Source organism: Pristiophorus japonicus, chromosome 13 (genome assembly GCF_044704955.1).
Source record: "Pristiophorus japonicus isolate sPriJap1 chromosome 13, sPriJap1.hap1, whole genome shotgun sequence".
NCBI lineage: Eukaryota > Metazoa > Chordata > Chondrichthyes > Pristiophoridae > Pristiophorus > Pristiophorus japonicus.
In genome coordinates, this window is record NC_091989.1 from 162,840,856 (window position 1) to 162,866,238 (window position 25,383).

The 25,383-nt window shown below is 46.6% G+C and overlaps 1 protein-coding gene across 1 annotated transcript in view; it reads left to right on the forward strand.

Moving 5' to 3' along the window:
* pkd1l2a (polycystic kidney disease 1 like 2a) overlaps positions 1-25,383 on the forward strand; it is a 215,554-nt gene that overhangs the window by 92,626 nt on the left and 97,545 nt on the right. The window contains exons 21-22 of the mRNA XM_070896864.1: positions 21,093-21,216; positions 24,550-24,681. Coding sequence (XP_070752965.1) covers positions 21,093-21,216; positions 24,550-24,681 — 256 coding nt within the window. The remainder of the gene's footprint in view (positions 1-21,092; positions 21,217-24,549; positions 24,682-25,383) is intronic.

Consider the following 25,383-nt stretch of genomic DNA (forward strand, 5'->3'; position numbering starts at 1 on the left):
ACCCCTGGAGGGAGGCTGCAGTACTTACCCCTGGAGGGAGGCTGCAGTACCTACCCCTGGAGGGAGGCTGCAGTACCTACCCCTGGAGGGAGGCTGCAGTACTTACCCCTGGAGGGAGGCTGCAGTACTTACCCCTGGAGGGAGGCTGCAGTACTTACCCCTGGAGGGAGACTGCAGTACCTATCCCTGGAGGGAGGCTGCAGTACCTATCCCTGGAGGGAGACTGCAGTACTTACCCCTGGAGGGAGGCTGCAGTACTTACCCCTGGAGGGAGACTGCAGTACTTACCCCTGGAGGGAGACTGCAGTACCTATCCCTGGAGGGAGACTGCAGTACTTACCCCTGGAGGGAGGCTGCAGTACTTAGCCCTGGAGGGAGACTGCAGTACCTATCCCTGGAGGGAGGCTGCAGTACTTACCCCTGGAGGGAGGCTGCAGTACTTACCCCTGGAGGGAGGCTGCAGTACCTATCCCTGGAGGGAGGCTGCAGTACTTACCCCTGGAGGGAGGCTGCAGTACTTACCCCTGGAGGGAGACTGCAGTACTTACCCCTGGAGGGAGACTGCAGTACCTATCCCTGGAGGGAGGCTGCAGTACTTACCCCTGGAGGGAGACTGCAGTGCCTATCCCTGGAGGGAGGCTGCAGTACTTACCCCTGGAGGGAGACTGCAGTACCTATCCCTGGAGGGAGGCTGCAGTACTTACCCCTGGAGGGAGACTGCAGTACTTACCCCTGGAGGGAGGCTGCAGTACTTACCCCTGGAGGGAGGCTGCAGTACTTACCCCTGGAGGGAGACTGCAGTACTTGCCCCTGGTGTGAAACTGTAGCACCTGCCCATTAGACACTCAGTAAACATGCCAGAAAAAGTTACGGCTTGTCCATTCATATGTAAATTAATTTTTAATGGTATGATAAGTCTTAATTACTGCCAAACAACCTCTCTGGCACTGAAAATTAACTTTTACAAGTGTGGTGTCTTATTCCTTCAAATTTTAATTATTATTGGAGATTTTTTTAAATAAACAATTTTTTTAACTTGTCTTTTCTGTCTCTTTTATCGCTCACCTTCTCTTGATCCCATTCTCTTTATTTTGCTTTCTGCACCTGATTTTTCATTGAATAAATATTCTAATTCACACGTCCTGGTTTAGACTGTGCCTGTCTCAGTAAGGATTCTTCAATCTGATTGGTTGAGGAGACGCATCGTTGCTTTCCCTGTTCACACAGATCCCAGATCCCCTGTAGAAGGGGCCGGGCTGTTTTGACTGTCTGATAATACAAATCGCAGTGTAAAACTCCACAGAAATTCCATGGGCACGTGTACCTGTAACATTCAACGAACACAGTTGGTTCGCCGCTGATCGCAAAATCTGGGCCTACATTTTAAAAATGTGTGACTGATCGACTCCAGTTTTGCCTTAAAATTGTTCAAATGTTTTGCTGTTTGTTCCTTCTCTTCAGGAGTTACACTGAGGCTCCAACAAGGTGTTAAATGTTCTTTAGAGCAAAATCATTTGGCAAATGTCCTTTTGGTTTAGAAGGGAACACAGACAGAAGCTCTGTGAGTCCGATTTGTCAGATGATAACAAACGCAAGGGATACAGTGAATCATTTCAATGAGATCTGTATCATCACATTGTGTATTTGTAAACAACCTAAAGTTAAGTTTAAGCAACCTATATCCTCAAAATATTCACAGCTAGCCTTGAAAATAAAATAAAGGTAAGGGCTTGGGTTAGAAGGCCAGCAATTTTAAAATAAACTCTTCACAGGCTTAATAATGTTTTTTTTTAATTCAACACGGGAGTCGTTATTTTTGTAATAACATTCTGGAATTTCATTTTCTATCCTTGACTTTGAGTTTTCCATTAGCCTTGCCAAAGTGCATAGTGTCCCAAAAGATGACTGCCAACATTGACTTCTTATAGAGAGGGTACCTCCCTACAGTAAGTTAGAGAAATTTAGAGGGCAAATCAAGCCAAACCATTATCACATACCATTAGAATTCGAGATTGATTAGGCCTGGAACAGGTTGCATGATCATGTCCTTTTGCCAGAATATTGAAGAGAGGCTCCCAAATGAAGAGAAAATGGGTTAGAAATTGGGTAGCCCCCAGAAAATGGCACGGGGATCGTGTTGCAATAGCAACCCATGTCTTTTTGGAGGATTGCAGGCAGCACAGCCAGCCAGCTAATTAACATGATTGTAGTGTTCAGCCGAGCACTGAACACATTGCTGAATGGTTGAGCGCTCAACAGAGGGTCCAACATTGTGTGAGGCTAGCTGCAATTAAAGCTAGTCTGCACAACTTAAAGGCAGTCTGCACCTCTTAAAGGGGAGGTGCCTTCTGCCTGCAACAGGTGTACCTGTGAAGGCTACTGTCAGAAAAACAAGTCTGAGTAATGGCTCAACAGGCCAGAGAACAAGCATGAGGATTCTCCAATGCAGCACTGGAGGCATTGGTTCAGGAAATCAAATCCAGGAAAGAGGTCCTCTTCCCACAGGGGGCTAGGAGGCCTTCCAGCCAACAGACAAGTCACAATGGGAGCAGAGAACCCATGTGGTCAATGCCAGCAGTGTAGTCCTGAGGACCTGGAGTCAGTGCATGAAGAAGTTTAATAACCTCATACGAGTGGTCAAGGTCAGTGAATGCGTCTTCAAATGCCATATTCCACCATCAGCAGCACTAACCTCACACATTGCCCTTGAGAAGGTGGTGGTGAGCTGCCTGCTTGAACCGCTGCAGTCCTTCTGGCGAGGTACCCCCACAAATGTTGTGAGGGAGGGAGTTCAGGGATTTTGGCCCAGCAACGATGAAGGAACGCCGATATATTTCCAAGTCAGGATGCTGTATAACTTGGAGGGGAACTTGCAGGTGATGGTGTTCCCATCCATCTGCTGTCCTTGTCCTTCTAGGTGGTAGAGGTCGCGGGTTTGGGAGGTGCTGTCGAAGAAGCCTTGGTGAGTTGTGACAGTGCATCTTGTAGATGGTACACACTGCAGCCATAGTGATGGAGGGAGTGAATGTTTAAGGTGGTGGATGGGATGCCAATCAAGTGGGCTGCTTTGTCCTGGATGATGTCAAGCTTCTTGAGTGTTGATGGTGCTGCACTCATCCAGGCAAGTGGAGAGTATTCTATCACACTCCTGACTTGTGCCTTGTAGATGGTAAAAAGTCTTTGGGGAGTCAGGAGGTGAGACACTCACCGCAGAATATCCAGCCTCTGCCCTACTCTTATATTCACAGTATTTATGTGGCTGGTGCAGTTAAGTTTCTGGTCAATGGTGACACCCAGGATTTTGATGGTAGGGGATTCGGCGATGGTAATGCCATTGAATATCAAGAGGCGGTCGTTAGACTCTCGCTTGTTGAAGACAGTCATCGCCTGGCACTTGTGTGGCACAAATGTTACTCGCCACTTATCAGCCCAAGCCTGAATGTCGTCCAGGTCTTGCTGCTTGCGGGCATGGACTGCTTCATTTTCTGAGGAGTTGCGAATGGAACTGAACACTGTGCAATCATCAGCGAATACCCCCACGTCTGACGTTATGATGGAGGGAAGGTTATTGATGAAGCAGCTGAAGATGGTTGGGCCCAGGACACTGCTCTGAGGAACTCCTGCAGTGATGTCCTGGAGCTGAGATGATTGACCTCCAACAATTACAACCACCTTCCTTTCTGTTAGGTATGACTCCAGCCAGTGGAGTTTTCCCCCTGATTCCCATCGACTTCAGTTTTACTAGGGCACCTTGATGCCACACTCGGTCAAATGCTGCCTTGATGTCAAGGGCAGTCACTCTCAACTCACCTCTGGAATTCAATAATTTTGTCCATGATTGGACCAAGGCTGTAATGAGGTCTGGAGCTGAGTGGTCCTGGCGGAACTCAAACTGAGCATCGGTGAGCAGGTTATTGGTAAGTGCTACTTGATAGCAGTGTTGACGCCACCTTCCATCACTTTGCTAATGACTGAGAATAGACTGATGAGGCTGTAATTAGCCGGATTGGATTTGTCTTGCTTTTTGTGGACAGAACATACCTGGGCAGTTTTCCACATTGTCGGATAAATGCCAGTGTTGTAGCTGTACTGGAGCAGCTTGGCTAGAGGCTAATTCTGGAGCATAAGTTTCACGCAACAGCCGGGATGTTGTCAGGGCCCATAGCTTTTGCTGCATCCAGTGCACTTGGCTGCTACTTGATATCACGTGGAGTGAATCGAATTGGCTGGAACTGGCTTCTGTGATGGTGGAGACCTCAGGAGGATCATCCACTCGGCAATTCTGGTTGAAGATGGTTGTAAATGCTTCATCCTCCTTTTTGCACTCTCATGTTGGGCTCTGCCATCATTGAGGATGGGGGTATTCATGAAGCCTCCTCCCGTTGGTTGTTTTATTGTCCACCACCATTCACGGCTAGATGTGGCAGGGCTGCAGAGCTCTGATCTAATCTGTTGATTGTGGGATTGCTTAGCTCTAGTGAAAGCATGCTGCTTCCGCTGTTTATCATGCATGTAGTCCTCCTGTGTTGCAGCTTCCCTAGGTTGGCACCTCATTTTTAGGTACGCCTAGTGCTGCTCCTGGCAGGCCTCATTGAAGCAAGGTTGGTCTCCCAGCTTGATGGTAATGGTAGAGTAAGAGATATGTCATGAGTTTACAGATTGTGGTGGAATACAATTCTGCTGCTGAAGGCACGCAGTGCTTCATGGATGCCCAGTTTTGAGCTGCTAGACCTGTTCTGAATCTATCCCATTTATCATAGTGGTAGTGCCACACAACATGATGGAGGGTGTCCTCAGTGTGAAAATGGGATTTCTTCTCCACAATGACTGTAATGTGGTCACTGCTACCAATGCTGTCACGGACAGATGCATCTGCGACAGGTAGATTGGTTAGGATGAGGTCAAGTAGGTTCTTCCCTCATGTTGGTTCTCTCACCACCTGCTGCAGGCCCAGTCTGGCAGCTATGTCCTTCAGGACTCGGCCAGCTAGGTCAGTAGTGGTGCTACTGAGCTGATCTTGGTGATGGACATTGAAGTCCCCCACCCAGAGTACTTTTGCAACTGGAGGAGAACTGATTCACCAGCTGAGGGAGGGCAGTAGGTGGTAATCAGCAGGAAGTTTCCTTGCCCATGCTTCACCTGGAGCCATGAGACTTCATGGGGTCTGCAGTCAATCTTGAGGACTCCCAGGGCCACTCCCTCTCAACTGTATACCACTGTGCCACCACCTCTGGTGGGTCTGTCCTGCCGGTGGGACAGGACATACCCAGGGTTGGTGCTAGAGGAGTCTGGGACATTGGCTGAAAGGAATGATTCTGTGAGTATGACTATGCCAGGCTGTTGCTTGACTAATCTGTGGGGCAGCTCTCCCAATTTTGGCATAAATCCCCAGATGTTTGTGAGGAGGACTGGGCTGGGTGTGCTGCTGTTGTGTCCGAAGCTGATGCCAGGTAGTCCGTCCGGTTTTATTATTACTATTGTTTCTTGTCGTGGTTTGTTACTACTGAGTAGCTTGCTCGGCCACTTCAGAGAGAAGTGAAGAGTAAACCACATTGCTGTGGGTCTGGAGTCACATATAGGCCAGACCTGGTAAGGACAGCAGATTTCCTTCCCTAAAGGACATTAGTGGCCCAGATTAATTTTTCCCAACAATCCAGTAGTTTCATGGTCACCATTACTGATACTAACTTTTTATTCCAGATTTATTTAATTAACTGAATTTAAATTCCCCAGCTGCCATGGTGAGATTTGAACTCACATCTCTGGATCATTAGTCCAGCCTCTGGATTACTAGAACAGTAACATAACTACTATGCTACCATTCCTGATTATACCACAGCTGCAAGCCTCACACCCACAATTTCACAGCTTGAACACACTGTCAGCTATTCAACCATGACAGCCACATCACTCAAACACATTACATCACACTCACTGACACACTTCTCTTTCTCATGCAGAAAAAGGTGACGACAGAAGTCCATAACCATGGGGGGACAGGCTCGCCAGCACCACCTCACCCCATTTGAGGAGATGGTGCTGGCCATTCTTGGCAGTCACATGGCTGAGTCCGTGGCCAGCGGTGGGGCTGAGCGAATACAAGATGCCGGTATCTTCATACGTTGTCCTCCTTCTCACATCTCACTTCCCCCTCAGTCCACAATCTCTGGCTGATTTTACAATCTGTACATAGTGTAAGCATGCAGCTTGTGCTTTCTTCCTCTCCCCTCACCACAACCCCACCCTTGTGCCTTTCTCCTTTTAGAAACCCAAGAAATCAAGCATGCCCAGCCAGTGGTTGCACAACAGGAGGGAAAGAAGAGCCTAGAAGAAGAAGAAACACCGTCACTTGATTTCACACTCCCAGCCACCAGCTCAGATACTGACACTCTGCGTACTTTAGAGGATAGGTTAGACATGGGATTTGCATGTGGTGAGACACCGGGCACGAGTGGCCTGCAGCCAGGGCAGGGGGAAAGGGCAGCTCAGGTGCCAGCTCCCCGGAGGACGAGGTCACACATGAGTTCTGCTGCACAGGACTCTGAAGACCTCGATGGGACGGCCTACAGAAGAAATGCTGATGGGTATACACAATGAAATGCTTGGTGCATTGGCAGGCCTGCCAGAAAGCCTGAGTGCAATGTTAAGGAACATGGAGGAGGCCAGCTACATCCTTGCACAGAGCTTTGGGCAGAACTTGGAGCCCATCCTTTCTAGCATGGAAGCACTGGGCAGATCCATTAACAGACTTGTGGACCCAACCATCATGCCGCGTCTGATGGCCAAAGTCTCAGCTTCCATTGCAGCACAAGAATGAGCCACCCAACATCTGAGGGCTGCCATAGAAGCTCAGGCTAATGTGATGCAAGCACAGACTGGGTTTACTAGTATTGAAAGGGGCTTGCAGGGTGTCAAATCACTCCAGCAGTCTGTACTCCAGCAGATTACCAGAATTGCTAAGGCGCTGCTCCTGGGAAGTGGCAATGGATGACAGTATTCATCCTCCCACCACTGCCACTCCGCCAGTGCCCTTGCTGCTGCTGCCGCCCATGCCTAGATGGTACAGTTGATAGTCAGCCCTTCTAGGCCCAGAGCTGCTCAAGGTCATCCTCAAAGGTCATCTGCAGTCTCCCCCACTGAAAGGCAGCAGCCTTTCACCAGCCATGCTGCAGCCATTGGGGTAACACTGTGTGGGAGCACTAGAACAGGCAAAGGCACATGGAATACAGGCACTAAGGGACTGCACAAGGGTAATTAGTTGAATTTTTGATGTAATTTTGGAAGGATATATGGATAAAGTTTGATTGGAAAGTTTGCTTTGTTGTGGATTGTATTTCAACATTGTAGCTGAGAACACAGTGATGGTCAGTAACAGAGGGAAGCTAAGATGTGGGGACTAATGTTGAATGGGGAATTGGGGTTGCCTTTACTGGTACCGCAGGCGGATGATTCGACCCTGGCCAGAAAGAGACTGTCTGGGTTGCCTCCTTCCTTCCTTCCGCTTCCTCCTCCTGCTCCTGAGCTGGTGACCGTATCGCTGGTGGCAAGGACTGCGCCCTCATGATGGGCAGGTTGTGGATGATACAGCAGATCACGACGAATCGGAACACATGCTCCGGTGAGTACTGTAGAGCTCCTCCAGAGCAGTCCTGGCACCGGAAGCGTTTTTTAAGACGACAATAGTCTGCCCTATGATATTTCATGTGGCAGCATCGATCTCGTTGTACGCATGCTACCCACGTGTGGTTGGGTTGTGGACTAGAGTCATGAGCCAGGTGGTCACAGGATAGCCCTTGTTGCCCAGTAGGTTTGTCTTGGTGGCTCAAAGACTGAGGGAACAATGGAATGGCTCAGAATAAAAGCATCATGACTGCTGGGGCATATACTGGGCATTCGACAACAACAACTTGTATTTATATAGCGCCTTTAACGTAGTAAAACATCTCAAGGCACTTCACAGGCGTGTTGTAAGACAAAACAAATAAATTTGACACCGAGACACATAAGAAGAAATTACGGCAGATGACCAAAAACTTCGTCAAAGAAGTAGGTTTTAACGAGCATCTTAAAGGAGGAACGAGCTGTAGAGAGGCGGAGAGATTTAGGGAGGGAGTTCCAAAGCTTAGGGCCCAAACAGCTGAAGACCGATGCTCAAGAAGGCAGAATTTGAGGTGCGCAGATATCTCGGGGGTTGTGAAGCTGAAGGAGATTTAGAGATAGGGAGGGGTGAAACCATGGAGAGATTTGTAAACAAGGATGAGAATTTTGAAATTGAGGCGTTGCTTAACCGGGAGCCAATGTAGGTCAGCGGGCACAGGGGTGATGGGTAAGCGGGACCTGGTGCAAGTTAGGACATGGGCAGCCAGGTTTTGGATGACTTCAAGGTTATGTAGGGTAGAATGTGGGAGGCCAGCCAGGAGGCCACCATCATGATATGCAGAGCATGGTCACATACCAACTGCACAATTGGTGAGTAGTAACCTTTGTGGTTATGATACAACTCAGCATTCATATATGGTGCCAGCAAAGCCACGTGCGTACAGTCAATGGCGCCCTGCAACATGGGGAAGCCCGCTATCCAAGCAAAGACATGTGCACGCTCCAACTGTTTCTCTCCAGTCCCCTCTCCCAGCATAAAGGGCATCTGTCACCTCTCGTATGACAGTGAACTGTGAGATGTTATGGATGTCGCCTGCTCCAGCCTGAAAGAATCCCGACGTGAAGACATTCAGGGCCACGGATGTAAAAGTTGGATAGCCAGGTGGTAATGGTGGTGACTAGAGCCTAGTCTTCAGTCGCTTACATGCCTTTATTTACAAAGACACACATTACATACCATACACCCTCAAGATAAACTCCCTGGGCCCTAAATTTAGGTGCACCAGAAAGCTGGCACACATGAGTTTTTAACTGGTACTCACCGCTGGAACTCTTGGTGCGGTGAGTAGATCCACTTTCAGGACTTTGAATTTTTTTCAAAGTCCTACAGGATTTGGATCATGATGGAGCCGGGCTGATTGGCTGAAAATGGGTCGGTGGGGCCTCCATCGCTGTCAATCAACATGGTGAGGTCACAGTGCATGTGTGTCACTGCGCTCTCTCCCCTCCGTTAAAGGGGAGGGATGCGATCGTTTTTTAACTTTGGCTGCTGGGCCACCAGAGAGGATTTCGGCCGGGCCAGTGGCCTGGCACCCTAGAAGCCCGGCCGAACCCAGGGGCTAGTATTTTGCCGGTCAATCGGCAAATCAGCCGGCAAAAATATTTGCATTGCGGCCGCAGCAGTGGGCCCTCCCCTTTAAGGGCTGCCGTGCTGCCGGACTGCACTCACTCTGCAGATGGTGCATCGGCAGAAGCACCTGCCGGGGGCACTGCGCGGCGGGGGATCGTGGATCGAGCTGAAAATGGATAGGTAAGTATTTATTTTATCTTAAATTGGCGGTGCATCTACTTCGGCGGGATGGGGTCCAGGCCGAAAAATCCCCGACCTGAATTTAGGTCGGGTCGGCCTGTTGACCCCAAAGCGACGGCCATTCGATTTTTAGGAATGGTCGTTGCAAACGGACGTTAATGGGTCTCCTTGAGAGCCTGAACTTCGGCCCCCCTATATATGCACACGAGAGTCCCAATTAATACCCACCACCTGAATACAATTAACAACTGTCACCTTGACAACCACAGGCAGCGCTGTCCTTGCTCTGGAGTGTGGTCTGGTTACAAGAGGTGGCAGGGTTCTGTGAGCACCTCCTTCGTAAAGCGCAGATGCCTCAGGCACAGCTCCTGGCTCTGGTTGAGGTAAGAGAACTGCTCTCGGAAGACCCTAAGTCGGTAAGGCTTCCGGCTGAAAGCCCTTCTCCCCTCCTCCTCCTTCCTCTGTGAGCAGCTTGTTCTCTTCTTTGCTCCGTGCCCCTGCCATGCTGCAGGCCAAGGGGGATAACAACTAGAGCACCCCTTACTGGGGAGCAAATAATCTGACCAGAATCCTTGAATTCAGAAGCAAGGCCCTCTCTACTTGCAGCACTACTTTCTGTCACCTCACCAACTTTAAATAACTCTCGAAAGCTCCAAACACTTCCACAAACTTACGCAGATCCAGTAGAAATCAAAAAGCAAGTTACCTGAAAGGCGTTGATGCTCCCTTTAAATATTGCTGGTGGGGGGATCATTCTTGTTTCTGAGCATATGTTCAGCTGTGCCAGGTTAACACAGGGCATTCGTTCCAGTGATGATGACGAAAATGGCAGCACTGGTGTCAAATCAGCACAATCTGCCTACTTACTATATTTCCAGCACACGCTCCTAATGGCCGCCCTACCGCCTCACCAAGATGGCGTCCGGAGTGACCTGCACCAGAAGTGTGCATGCAGAGTTCGGACACCATTTTGGACCCAATTCAGCACTCGTAGCGTTCAAACAACAGGCGCTACGCAACTGAATTTCCAGGCGAATAACTTTAAAAAAAAGGCTGGGCAGAACACTGAACCGTTTTACACAACCAGCAATCCATGGTGAAACCTCCAACTCAGGAGGACGTAATCATGAAGCTCTGTTGAGTTTCCCCACAGATATTTGTGTACTTTTGTGTCGACAGCTCGCCTTCAAATCAGAAACCGAAGAGAATGCTTGTGTTTTGTGTAAACAGTGATGCTCCCTCTATTGACGAAACAATTGTAACTGCGAGTGCGACACCTGCCACTTTCACAGCCTTTTATGTTCAAAGCCATTCTCGGTGACGTTTCTTCAAAGGTGCTTCAAATACAAACAATGCATGTGAAGTGTCAAAGTAAAAGAAACGTTTCAATTTTTGCAGAAATTTCACTGGATTTGTACCTGGAAATGAAGACAGTGTATTTCTAAACACTGCACTCCTGGGATGCTGCGCTATAATTGTTGATTGAAAATTGCCTCAGTATGTTTGAATCAGCACCACCTGCTGGACTTTATTATTTTTAAATTGAATGTTCATCTAATCTTGGTCTATTCGATACAGCACTAAAATTAGAAGTATATGCAGAGAAATCTGCCCTTCTGTATAATCACCATGTTGAAAGAAGAACTTTACATAGAAACATAGAAAATAGGTGCAGGAGTAGGCCATTCGGCCCTTCAAGCCTGCATCACCATTCAATAAGATCGTGGCTGATCATTCCCTCAGTACCCCTTTCCTGCTTTCTCTCCATACCTCTTGATCCCTTTAGCCGCAAGGGCCATATCTAGCTCCCTCTTGAATATATCCAATAAACTGGCATCAACAACTCTCTGCGGCAGGGAATTCTTTAGGTTAATAACTCTCTGAGTGAAGAAGTTTCTCCTCATCTCCGTCCTAAATGGCTTACCCCTTATCCTAAGACTATGTCCCCTGGTTCTGGACTTCCCCAACATCGGGAACATTCTTCCTGCATCTAACCTGTCCAGTCCCGTCAGAATTTTATATGTTTCTATGAAATCCCCTCTCATCCTTCTAAACTCCAGTGAATACAGGCCCAGTCGATCCAGTCTCTCCTCATATGCCAGTCCTGCCATCCTGGGAATCAGTCTGGTGAACCTTTGCTGCACTCCCTCAATAGCAAGAACGTCCTTCCTCAGATTAGGAGACCAAAACTGAACACAATATTCCAGGTGAACCCTCACCAAGGCCCTGTACAACTGCAGTAAGACCTCCCTGCTCCTATACTCAAATCCCCTAGCTATGAAGGCCAACATACCATTTGCCTTTTTCACTGCCTGCTGTACTTGTATGCCAACTTTCAATGACTGATGAACCATGATACCCAGGTCTCGTTGCACCTCTCCTTTTCCTAATCTGCCGCCATTCAGATAATATTCTGTCTTCGCGTTTTTGCCCCAAAGTGAATAACCTCACATTTATCCACATTATACTGCATCTGCCATGCATTTGCCCACTCACCTAACCTGTCCAAGTCACTCTGCAGCCTCTTATCGCCCCCCTCACAGCTCACACCGCCACCCAGTTTAGTGTCATCTGCAAACTTGGAGATATTACACTCAATTCCTTCATCCAAATCATTGATGTATATTGTAAAGAGCTGGGGTCTCAGCACTGAGCCCTGAGGCATCCCATGAGTCACTGCCTGCCATTCTGAAAAGGACTCGTTTATCCCGACTCTCTGCTTCCTGTCTGCCAACCAGTTCTCTGTCCACGTCAATACATTACCCCCAATACCATGTGCTTTGATTTTGCACACCAATCTCTTGTGTGGGACCTTGTCAAAAGCCTTTTGAAAGTCCAAATACACCACATCCACTTGTCCACTCTACTAGTTACATCCTCAAAAAATTCCAGAAGATTTGTCAAGCATGATTTCCCCTTCATAAATCCATGATGACTTGGACCGCTCCTGTCACTGCTTTCCAAATGCGCTGCTATTTCATCTCTAATAATTGATTCCAACATTTTCCCCACCGCTGATATCAGGCTAACCAGTCTATAATTACCCGCTTTCTCTCTACCTCCCTTTTTAAAAAGTGGTATTACATTAGCTACCCTCCAGTCCATAGGAACTGATTCAGAGTCGATAGACTGTTGGAAAATTATCACCAATGCATCCACTATTTCTAGGGCCACTTCTTTAAGTACTCTGGAATGAAGACTATCAGGCCCCGGGGATTTATCGGCCTTCAATCCCATCAATTTCCCTAACACAATTTCCCGCCAATAGGGATATCCTTCAGTTCCTCCTTCTCACTAGACCCTCGGTCCCCTAGTACTTCCGGAAGGTTATTTGTGTCTTCCTTCGTGAAGACAGAACCAAAGTATTTGTTCAATTGGTCTGCCATTTCTTTGTTCCCCATTATAAATTCACCTCAATCCAACTGCAAGGGACCTACGTTTGTCTTCACTAATCTTTTTCTCTTCGCATATCTATAGAAGCTTTTACAGTCAGTTTTTATGTTCCCGGCAAGCTTCTTCTCGTACTCTATTTTCCCCCTCTTAATTAAACCCTATGTCCTCCTCTGCTGAATTCTAAATTTCTCCCAGTCCTCAGGTTTGTTGCTTTTTCTTGTCAATTTATATGCCTCTTCCTTGGATTTAACACTATCCTTAATTTCCCTTGTTAGCCACGGTTGAGCCACCTTCCCGGTTTTATTTTTACTCCAGACGGGGATGTACAATTGCTGAAGTTCATCCATGTGAACTTTAAATGTTTGCCATTGCCTATCCACCGTCAACCCTTTAAGTATCATTTTCCAGTCTATCCTAGCCAATTTACGCCTCAAACTATCAAAGTTGCCTTTCCTTAAGTTCAGGACCCTAGTTTCTGAATTAATTGTGTCACTCTCCATCTTAATAAAGAATTCTACCATGTTATGGTCACTCTTCCCCAAGGGACCTCGCACAACAAGATTGTTAATTAGTCCTTTCTCATTACACATCGCCCAGTCTAGGATGGCCAGCCCTCTAGTTGGTTCCTCGACATATTGGTCTAGAAAACCATCCCTAATACACACCAGGAAATCCTCCTCCACCGCATTGTGACCAGTTTGGTTAGCCCAATCAATATGTAGATTAAAGTCACCCATGATAACTGCTGTACCTTTATTGCATACATCCCTAATTTCTTGTTTGATGCTGTCCCCAACCTCACTACTACTGTTTGGTGGTCTGTTCACAACTCCCATTAGCGATTTCTGCCCCTTGGTATTCCGTAGCTCCACCCATACCGATGTCACATTATCCAAGCTCATGTCCTTTCTTACTATTGCATTAATTTCCTCTTTAACCAGCAATGCCACCCCGCCTTCTCAGGATGTCCCATAGTTCTCCACAGCCAATTAATTACCTTTTGAAGCGCAGTTATTATGTAAACAAATACAGCAGCTTGTTTATGCACAGCAAGATCCCACAAACAGCAATGAGATAAGAGCATAAGAAATAGGAGCAGGATTAGGCCATTCGTCCCTTCGAGCCTGCTCCATCATTCAATAAGATCATGGCTGATCTGCTACCTCAACTCCACTTTCCCGCACTATCCCCATATCCCTTGTTTCCCTTAGTATCCAAAAAACTATCCCTCTCTGTCTTGAATATACTCAACGACTGAGCATCCACATCATTCTGGGGTCGAGAATTCCAAAGATTCACCACCCTCTGAGTGAAGAAATTTCTCCTAATTCCGGTCCTAAATGGCTGATCCCTTAGTCTGAGACTGTGACCCCTAGTTGTAGACGCCTCAGCGAGGGGAAACGTCCTCCCAGCATCTACCCTGTCGATCCCCTTAAGAATTGTATACGATAAATGGGCAGGTAAACTGTTTTTGGCTGATGGGTAAATGTGTTAACCTGGACATAAGGAGAAGTTCCCTGTCCTTCTATATATAGTGTCATGGCATCGTTGCTATCCACCTGAACAGGCAGGCAGGTGGGTGGATGTTGGGACCGCGTTGTGCCTTTAGTTACAGGTGCACAAAACAGGTACAACGAGGGTCAATTTCAGGGACCAAAGTCCTCGCCCAAAGTCCACCTGAAAGATGTCCAACCTGATATTGAGCCAGGCCATTTTTCAGGCATCTCTAGTGGCAGCCTAAAACAGGCATTGGCTCCCTTACATATGTAATGAGGGGCCTAATGCTTGTTTTAGGCCCCCCTTTGGAAACTGGATACTGATGAGGATAGCAGAACTCGATCAAAAGCTGAGGTGTCTTTTTATTTTAATTTCAAAATTCATTCCCAGAAGGGGCAGGAGGACTCCCCTGACTCTACAGTATTGCCGATCGCGTCCCCTGCTGTCGTTCTATCGGCCTCTCTCGGGACTTACCTCGGAGCCGCTGCCACGAGGCAAGCAGCTGGAGAGTGATCTTTTTAAGATGGATGCACTAGCTTTGAAGGCACAACAGGTGCTGGTAACTTGCCCAAATTATGTTAATGAGGCCCAAGGCCCAATTTCAGGTTGGCCTCAAGCCTTCCGGTTAGGATTGCCAACTCCGGTTCGAGGCATTCCTGGAGGTTTGACCACGTGACGCCTGGTCACATGACACCCTGATCATGCAATGCCTGATTATGTGATGAAATATTTATTACATTCCCTTCAAAATGCAGTTTTATTGGTCAAAATTCCCTTTATAACGCTGCTCGTTAGTACCGGTGCTAGGCGGCTAACGGGCGACAAAGGCCTACCGTCGGTGTTGAGCACCGTCCACATCTCAGGAGAAATTCGGTAAACTCTTTGGCAGAGGTGCCACGAGGTAACATTGCGCTGTCTAATGCCACCCACGTGGTGATGTCATCCAGTTGGCGCCACTCCCGGGATATTTGGTTTGTACAGGTGCCTAACGGCAACGTATCCGTACTACGGGAAAAGTGGAGGGAACATCACGGTGCTCGGGTATTTTCGCCCAGAGATTAAGGTCAGTTTTTTTCTTTATTTATTTCATCTACTTTTCATTAGTTGTAACAGCGAGGAAGTTTGCGTGTCGGTCGGAGAACTTGAGTTTTTTTTTTCTTTCTTCCCTTTTCATCCCGTCTTTCAGCGTGCATGGCGGCTGCCTCCCATTGCGAAATTCAGTCGGCCTCCTGAGCTCCCGCCCAAGGATGAGTGTGCAACGCCACTTTTTAGCGTTGCTCTCTCACCTTTGGGCGTAAAAACTGAATTTGGCAGTTTGAGCCTGCACCTAACGCCTGGCGGTAAAATCAGCACTCAGGCGGTGACACCGCCTCAAAAACGGTGGTACCGAATTTCGACCCCTTCGCCTTTACCTCAATTGTCACGTGTGGTGAAGGATCTCACGGTCTAATAGCCCGCAGTTCAAGAACCTTCCTCCTCCCTTGTTTCTGCCACTGAGAATCCTTGGTTCCCGTTCTCTAGTTCCCCATTCGCCCACCAGTGGAAACAATCTTTCACTGTTTACCCACAGTAAGGTCCCCAGGTTTCACTCAGCCCTTTACTGGATGCTCCCACTCACCATCATGCTGCTGCTGCTTCCGGATCTGCAGGAAATGCTGGTCCCCATGCCCACCCCATTCCTCAGTCTCCCTCTCCCCTCCCCGACCCTCGAGTTCCCCCGCCCCGCGCCGCCCCCCCCCGATTTCAGGGAAGCCCTGATTCCTGACCTCCCCACCTCAGCTGATCACGGCTCTCTCGGGGGCGACGGTTCTGAGCAGCAGCCAGCGACAAGCTCTGTGAAAAAGGCTGGGAAATTATTCTGTTTAAAATGAATGCCGTTTAACCACTCCTGATTCCCAATGCCAGGCTAACAATGAGCAATTATTTATAGTACCTCACATAAGTGTCTGTTGCTCATGTGGGCACATTGCAACGCAAAATTTAAATTGCTGATCTCTGCAGGCTGAGGGATAATGGGCCCAAACTTGGTGGCCTTACCGCCCACCGCCGCTGGCTGCCGCCGAGTTTTTTGGGCGGTCTCCCCTCGGTGCCATTATCCACTAGGCCTCCCGCCGGCGGGAGGGGAGGACTGCTGGGAACCGCCCGCTGACGGCCGCTAGCGCACAAGGCGCGTAAGTGGCCTCCTGTCTGCCGAGCTGCCAGTTTGGTGCAGGCGGGAGTCAGCGGCAGCAGAGGAAAGGACTGCTGCATGAAGGCAGGTCTAACCCCGACGGTAAATAAGAAGATCTGCAAAAAAAGGTTAGTGATCTTCTTTCATTAATTTTTTTTCAGCGGATAAGGTCACCTGAAGGTTTTCCTGTGGATTTTTTTTTTTTTGTGTACATTTTTATTTTTATGTGTTCCCCCTCCCTGGGCCTGACTCAGTCCTCGGCGGCACTTTGGCGAGAATTGCATTTGCCGCTGAGATTGGGAGCTCCCGCCCGCTGCCGCCCAGATTCACGCCGTAAGTCATATTTTTGCCGCCGGGCAGTACTGGCATATCTTATAGGTGGGTCTTCCTGGCAAAGTACCACCAGGTCTCTCGGTGGTCCTTTGGGCGGCACTTGGGCAGGCCTTAGCTAACCAAGTTCGGGCCCGTGAACCCCTGATTCTGGGAAAATCCAGGTCATTCTGGGAGGGTTGGGACCCCTATTCCTGGTTGGATCTCGTGCACTGTGCATGGCACCCATTTTTGGGCCTAAAGAAATTTACTCCCCAGGTTCTGGTTTAATGTCTCATCAACAAAAAGGCACCTTCCCCAGAACTACTCTGCTCTGATGTCTCATCCTCAATTATGTGTGCAAGTTCTGCAGTGGGGCTTGAACCCGCAATCTTCTGACCTGGAGGTAAGAACGTTACCATTGATCCAAGCCCTTTGCTGGCTTTGACTCTATATAGAACAGGAATTTCAGTCCACAGCACAGAGCAAAACTGCAGCATCAGATAGGAACTGAAACCTGGACTGACAATGAGGGTTTACCAAGGAAGTAGAGTGCCTCTATGAACTGGGGGAAGGGAGTTGGAAAAGGAAGCATGTTTGTAAGACTTAGGAAGAGTGAACTGGGGGGAGGATTCAAGGGGAATGAGCCTCTGTGAACTGGGGAGGAGGGGGTAGTTGGAGGAGATGTATACCTCTCCGAAGGGGGGCATGTTTCTGAGAAGGAGAAAAAATACTTATTTTGGAAATGATAGTCAGAAACCTTTTTCAGTAAAGAAAAAGACAAATGTCACAATTTCTCCTCTCTTTTTTAGATCAAAGATCTACCAACTGTGAGGTAAAAAGTAGCGTTGTAAAGTAATGAAAATGCATCATTTTTATTGCATAAAATTCTAAATTTTCTATGGAAAAATGCTGGCTCTACCAGACTGGCTCCACCCAGAAATGCCACAGGACAGATCCAGGGAATCTCCTCGGTCAGGGAGTCTCACTCAGTTTAAACACATTGGGCCCAAATTTCCCCATGAGTTGCACCGTTTTTTTTGGTGTAACCTGATTTTTCTGGTGTATCTTTTAAGTTGCAAATTTGGCCATTTAATTTGCGCCAGTGTAAGTGAGTTAGTTAGGTTTTTTGTTAGGTCAGTTTTTTTTTCAAAATGTGGCGTTCCCAGCCACTTACACCATTTATGCCAATTTGGGCAGAAAAATGTTGTACTAAACTAATTTAGGGCAATGTTTGTGTCCACTTTTGTCCGCACAGAAAGACGTTACTTACAGTTAAGGAATCGGTGCAAGTAACTACATTTAAAGCATCACCAAGCACCAAACAAAGCACAAAAAGTAATAAGCAATTAATTAACAAATAAAATAGAAGAAACCCTGCACCTAAAGCACCAAGACCAAAGTAATAAGCAATCAATAAATAACAAATAAAAAAATAGAAGGAATCCTGCAGCTAAAGCACCAAAATCAGTAAATAACAAATAAAAAAATAGAACTCCTATCTTAGGGAACACATCGGGCCGCCGATGAGGGAGCTCATTGGGCCAGGACTAGGGACGGTGTGCTTCGGCCCCTCCCACACAGCCTGCAGCGCGCGTTTGCCGAAACGGCCTGTCAGGAGCTACTGCACATGCACGCAGACCCTAGCGCGCATGTGCAGAGGTCCCGGCACTGTTTTCCGCGCTGGGTCCTAGCTCCGCCCCCCTCTGTTCATTGTACACCGCGCCAGCTCCACAGGTGGCCCGACAATCGGCCATGATCGCAGGGAGTTTTTTCGGTGCAGCTTTTGAGGTAAAAAGTCGGCGGGGGGCTCGGATTTGCGCGGAAAAAACCAGAGGGACAAATTTGGGCCCATTGTGGTAGAGTTTCTGCTCGTTTACACTCGAAATATCAGCGCAATCTGGGCGGAATCGGCCGAACCAGCACAAAAGATCGGGGAAGTTTTAAAGTCAGTGAGTTACGCTCAAAACCACTTAAGTTCGTGTATGATGTGATCTTTTATGCTGATTTAAGATTCAATTCGCTGGATCAGGCCATGCCCCTAGGTCGACATTGTGAGTTTTCGATGACTGCGCTGGTTCGAGAAAGCTCTTCAAATTGTGTTTATTTTCTTAGGCACACAGGCACTAGTAGGCATGTTGTAAAATTATTTTCATATCAAAAAATATTTAGGACTAAAAATTCGGGTGTGCCTTGTTTAGGGGTGGCCCAGAAGTCTCACCTCTCACGAGAAATTGGGGTTACCGTCCCCGAAAGGAAGTGGAACACGAAATCAACTGCTCCACTTCCTTTCTGGGGCGGTAACAGGGCGGATGCCTCGTGAGCGGGGCGCGCGGCTACGCACTGGGCCAAGTAGCGCTGCTACGTAGGAGGGGCTCGACCCTGAAGTAAAGGGAAGGGCCTAACCGGCATACTCTGCATTAATGAAAGCGTCTGAGCTGGACCACTGGGCTGACCGAGTGCAGCATGGACCCCGCGTCCAAAGCAGCAATGGGGCGCACAAGAAAACCGACCATTTTTGTTCCGAACAGTTAGCCAGCTCCCCTTTAACTTTCGCCCCGTGAGCAGCGGCCACACATCTCCTGAAGCTGTCGCTGTCCTTGCCCGGCGCAGCTTCAGGGGGAGAGATCCAATTTAGGGTCCGGGGCACTAATGGGGCGCTGCGCACGGTGATGACATCATGCTCCGGGGTCAGGAGATCGGGGTGTAATGCCGCAGCGCTGCCGCTAAACTCCCACTGAATTTAACGGGAGTCGTCAGCGATGCTGTGCCCGGTCGCAAAGTCGTTTGTGCCCCATTAGCGCCCCCTCGGGAGAATTAATAGGTGGAGCAAATGACCCGAATTTCTCCTCCTTAATATACTAAGAAATATCAATGAAAATTGTAAATGGTTCCGTTTATTTTAAGTCATTTTCAGTGATTTTAAATCAAGTTACTCATTGATGGAGAACTGGACACTTATTAAAAATGGATATTTTTGTGCTAAACCTTGATTCAGCTGCAATAATAAAACTGCACCAGATTACCAAAGCTTTTAAATACATCAATAAAGACTTCTTAATGAAAAAAAAAGTAACAATTACATTCTATTACGCTGCCTAATTGTGCTGGTTTATGAAAAATTTTACATTTGTGATTATCTAAATGAATTTTATCGGAAACCTGAACTACAACCCTATGCAGCTCAAATTTGAGCACCTTTTGGGCGCAATTTCCCAATTGCACCCAAAGTGGAAACTCTATCCCGCTATTTTGGTTTTCAGGTAAACTTTCCACGACATTTTTCAAGTACTGTCACGTTATTGTGGCAGAACTGTAACTCTCATAGATTTTACAGACTTGGTTAAAATTTGTCACAAGCTAGAAATGAGACCTTTAAAAGAATTTCAATTGATGCCTTCAGATAAATTGCAGCAAGGCCAGATATTAAAAAGATGAAAGCTAGAGCACATTTAATACAACTCTGTGTAATTTAAAAAGAAAGGGAATTCTGGTGCAGAAATATAACTGAAGGTTTAATGCACACGTCTGAACAAACTTTTAACAATGTGGATTTAATGGGTAAATGAAGAACATAACGAGATTGAAGTTTGTTTGGGGCAGTTGTTCGATATGGACGGTGGCTCATCAGCTGCTTGTTGTGCGTCCCAGTTTATATTCACTTCTATCACAGTCAGTGGAATATCGGGCGGGGTGTATAATGGGCGGCCAATGATATCGCATGGTTCTCACTACTGCCCAAGCCTAATTTCTAAGCCAAAGATTATCCACTAAGGTGAAGGCAATGTAAGTGAACCTTTGGCAGTCCACCACGTGGAAAGGGCACAAATTATGATCAAATTTACACGTAATGCTGGTTATGGAAGAACAAAAAGCTGAATGGTATTATTAAAAACCTAGGAATTATTAAACGTTTCTGGCCTCTTGAGCATCCCTCATTATAACGGCTCAACCATCGGTGGACGTGCCTTCAGCTGCCTGGGCCCTAAGATCTGGAACTCCCTCTCTGAACCTCTCCGCCTCTCTACCTCTCTTTCCTCCTTTAACATGCTCGTTAAAATCTACCTCTTTAAACAAGCTTTTGATCATCTGCCTTAATTTCTTCTGTGGCTTGGTGTCAAATTTATCTGTTTGGCTGTAACACTGTTGTGAAGCGCCTTGGGATGTTTTACTACGTTAAAGGCGCTATATAAATTAAAATTATTATTATTATTGATCAATATTACAAATTTTCCCTTTTTGTGTTGAGCATGTTGGGAACTTTGATCAATTAAAGCCGGACATAAGGTGACCTGCAGTTTATTGTGTTGAAAGGCTCCCAGCAGACAGCATGGAAGGAAATTCTATCGTTCTCTCGGATTCCGCCGTGACAAGCTTCACTCTCCCAGCATTCCCGTCTCTGAATGTCAAAGATGACATGGACACAGTAGACGTGCGGGTGAGTGCAATATACCATAAATGAAATCGTACCAGTTCCATAGCTCTTGCCTGTTTGAATGCTAGTGGATGAAATTTCTATTTTGCTTCTAAATTCGGTTAAATAACTGCAACGGGATGAAACGTGTTTTTTTAGAAAATTACTATCAGCAAATAAGCCGCACATACTTTTCCTAGTCCCTGATATATCCGGAAAAAAGACAGAAACGTACTTGGTTTGTGAGTGGCCTGCAGTGGCCCTTTCATGATCGCTGGATAGGTTGCTCAACACCTAGTACCAATGGTGAGTGTATCAGGATCCTAAAACTTACATAGGACCCCCAATTTGCATACTATAAGTAGACTCCCACCTGGAAAAGCTGGGCATTTGGCTTGCCCATGTGATGGCCCCCATGAACGTGCCAGCTGGCAGATAGGCAGTGCGAAATGGACAGTGAATTCAGCCCCAGTGATTTTGCCCCATTCCCACCTGAAAACAAGGACACAGTTTCCATATTCAGACAACCTTTGAACTGAGTAGTGTTCAATCATGGAAAGAACTCCTTCAGAGTTACCTGTTAAATATCCAATAGAGTACCTCCAAATCTGGACCGGCCTTTATTATATTCTGAACACCATAATTTTTTTTAAAAATCAGTAACAACTGACAATACAGTAGAAATGCAGAAGAATGTAATCTCACTACTTTTACGTTTAATTTACCATATGAATTTATCACCTGTATTTAACAACCTATCTTGAATTCCTGCATTAAGTACATCTTTACAGCACACTCCAGTCTGCAAAGTACCTTCTTGTCACTTCACTGTTATTAGAATATAGAGAAGCAATTTCCCTTTGTGAAAGTGATGTCCTGAATGAGGTAGAATTCATGAAATCAGGACTCAAGCTGAAGAAATATGTATCAACTGGATCTCTCAATTTGCTCAACAATGCAATAGCTGTTATGTGCCTGACCAACTACATTTTAAGACTTAATTAAGATAATCAGCAAAAAATATGGCATAATTAAAAAACTTGATGAAGGCTGGAATTATACTGCATCCCTTGTGAACTCAAACTGGTGTATGACAGTTGATAATTTTTATTAAAATCCAAAAAATTTTGCAAATTTTTATTTTCTTCGATAAAATAGAGCAGTATTTTGAACAAAAAATATTCTCTGAGACATTCCTTCCTGCTCTCACAAAAAATCCTTTAGTTGATTCAGGATTGCTACTTCCACATTAATATAAAGTGGTTTTCGGTGAGCATAACATGGAGGGATTCCAGACCTTGTGGCTTCAGTGCACTCCGTAATCTCTCATGTTATGCCATTACTTGTATGTTATGTTCAACACCGATCTATAGTTTTTTTGTGAGAATAGGAAGGAATGTCTAAAAGAATACTTTTTGTTCAAAGCGCTGCCTCATTTTATCAAAGAAAATAAAAATCTGCACATTTTTTAAAATCTTAGTAAAAAAATATCAACTATCTTATCAGCATGAAAAGCCCTTGAGTCAGTGAAAAACTTGAGACCAAAATGTCTGGGGCTGGAGAAGGTGTAAGTCACATTTAGGCCCCAGGGTGGATGCCTGGAATATAGGTTGGAACCTGCCTCTGCCGTAATTTTTCCCCATTTAGGCCGGACCTTTAAATTCCAAGCGAGGGGCTGTGGGTATGTCTTCCACCTGCTCCCCACCATGGTAAGGGGGCATCTCGGAGTATTTCCAAGCTTCCATGGGAAAATCCTTACATTACACCCTTCAAAGGCCCAAATAGAACTCATGCCAGTTAAAGCTCCAAAGCTTCACCTTAGAGCCCATGCCCTAAGCTCTGGAATTCCCTCTATAACCTCATCACCTCGCTCTCCTCCTTTAAGACACTCCTTAAAACCTACCTCATTGACCAAGCTTTTAGTCATCTGCCCCAATATCTCCTTATGTGGCTCGGTGTTAAATTTTGTTTGATAACGCTCCAGTGAAGTACCTTGGGATGTTTTACTATGTTAAAGGCGCTTTATAAATAAAAATTGTTGTTCTTTTGCTGAGTAAAGTAATCAATCCCAGAGATATAAATTATGTTCTCCAGTTGGAGTGGCTGCATTGGGAGTCAAAGGTTTCAAAATAAAACTCTTCAGCCCACTTGGGCCTCCTGAGGACTCTTTTCCATCTTAGAGCTTTGAACACAGGCAGGTAGGGATTCTACTTGTCCACATTTACATCATAGGGGGCCCCAGGAATTTTCAGGCCTTGGTGATTTTACTGGGACTTCAAAATGTCTTCCCCTTTTATGCAAGAAAATATAATTTGTCAAAACTGGGGTAATATAGCATAGTGGTTATGTTATTGGACTGGTAATCCAGAGGCCTGGACTTATAGTCCGGAGACATGAGTTCGAATCCCACCACGGCAGCTGGAAAATGTAAATTTAATTCATTAAATCTGGAATTTAAAAAGAAGCTTGTATCACTAATGGTGATCATGAAACTACCGGATTGTCGTAAAAACCCATCTGGTTCATTAATATCCATTAGGAAAGGAAATCTGCTGTCCTTACCCGGTCTGGCCTATATGGGAAGTCCAGAACCAGAGGTCACAGTCTAAGGATAAGGGGTAAGCCATTTAGGACCGAGATGCGGAGGAACTTCTTCACCCAGAGAGTGGTGAACCTGTGGAATTCTCTACCACAGAAAGTTGTTGAGGCCAATTCACTAAATATATTCAAAAAGGAGTTAGATGAGGTCCTTACTACTAGGGGGATCAAGGGGTATGGCGAGAAAGCAGGAATGGGGTACTGAAGTTGAATGTTCAGCCATGAACTCATTGAATGGCGGTGCAGGCTAGAAGGGCCGAATGGCCTACTCCTGCACCTATTTTCTATGTTTCTATGTTTCTATGACCCACAGCAATGTGGTTGACTCTCAACCGCCCTCTGAAATGGTGGCTCACAACCACCTTCTCAAAGGGCAATTAGGGATGGGCAATAAGTGCCAGCAACGCCAACATCCGTGAATGAATAAAAAAAATACTTTGAACAAAGGTCCTAGACATTCCTTCCCCTGACAATCACTGCTGTATGATCCTCCGCTTCATGAAGCTCACTAATACTCGTCAGACCAAGTCGAATTCAATGGAAAAGGAATGTAAAACGGGCTGCTGTCTCTGGTTTTGTGCTGCTGCGTGAGAGAAACATTGCCCCCTTCCAGGTTTACTGCATGAATTCCAGGATTTTTATTTGTGTTTTTGGGGATCGCATTTTGCAATTCTTCTCCATTCTTCCCCAAAAATCATGAACGTGTGGCTTTGATCATCATTGAAATGTAGACAGTACCAACGTTTTCCCTTTGTTCAGATGGTGAGTTTCTCAGTGAATCCTTTCATGTGGACAAGGAAGAATGAAGTCTCCGGAGCAGTGAGTGGTCTGACACTGACGTCAGCAGACGGCACAATTCATCCTGTCAGCAATCTGTCGGAGGACATTGAGGTAAATCTGCAAACTTTTCTCCATCAACAATTAAAAGAATGTTGACACTTTGGGGGAATTTTAATCCCCGAGGACGAGTGGGTTGGGGACGGGTGGGAAGAAAAAAATAGTAAATCTCAAACCCGCCTCAAACCCGTCCATTTCCGGTTTTAATGGTTAAACAGCTGCATAATAGCACCGCCAATTAGAATTTCCAGGCTCATGTACCACAGCTGAGGCCTTTCTAACCTAAGGTATTGCTGGAAATTGTAAATACCAGAATAACTTCTCTCAGCAAAAGTTATATAGGGCTAGAAATTCGGTATCGCCCGCTTTGAGGCGATGATGTTGCCTTTTGCGCCCGGCGATGTCTACCGCCTCAAAGTGGGATATTCAGTTGTATCACCCCAAGAGGAGAGTGGAGCACCAAGAGAAGTGTTCCACACTCCTCTTCGCGCACTAACGGAGCGATAGCGCAGGAGGCCTACTCAATTGTTGGCACTAGGATGCCTAAAGATGAAAAAAAAATCCTGTTGAAAAAGTCAATAAACCTCACCCAGACTTCCCCACTATTGCAACAAATAAATAGAAGTTGAAAAAGTGAAATTTCCGCACTTACCTTGCACTCCAGACAATATCGCCCTGGGACTGTCGCTGGACCGACTGCTTTTCCCTGCCAGGCGCTACGGTAGATTGAATTGTGCACCGAGTGGGCGGTGCGAG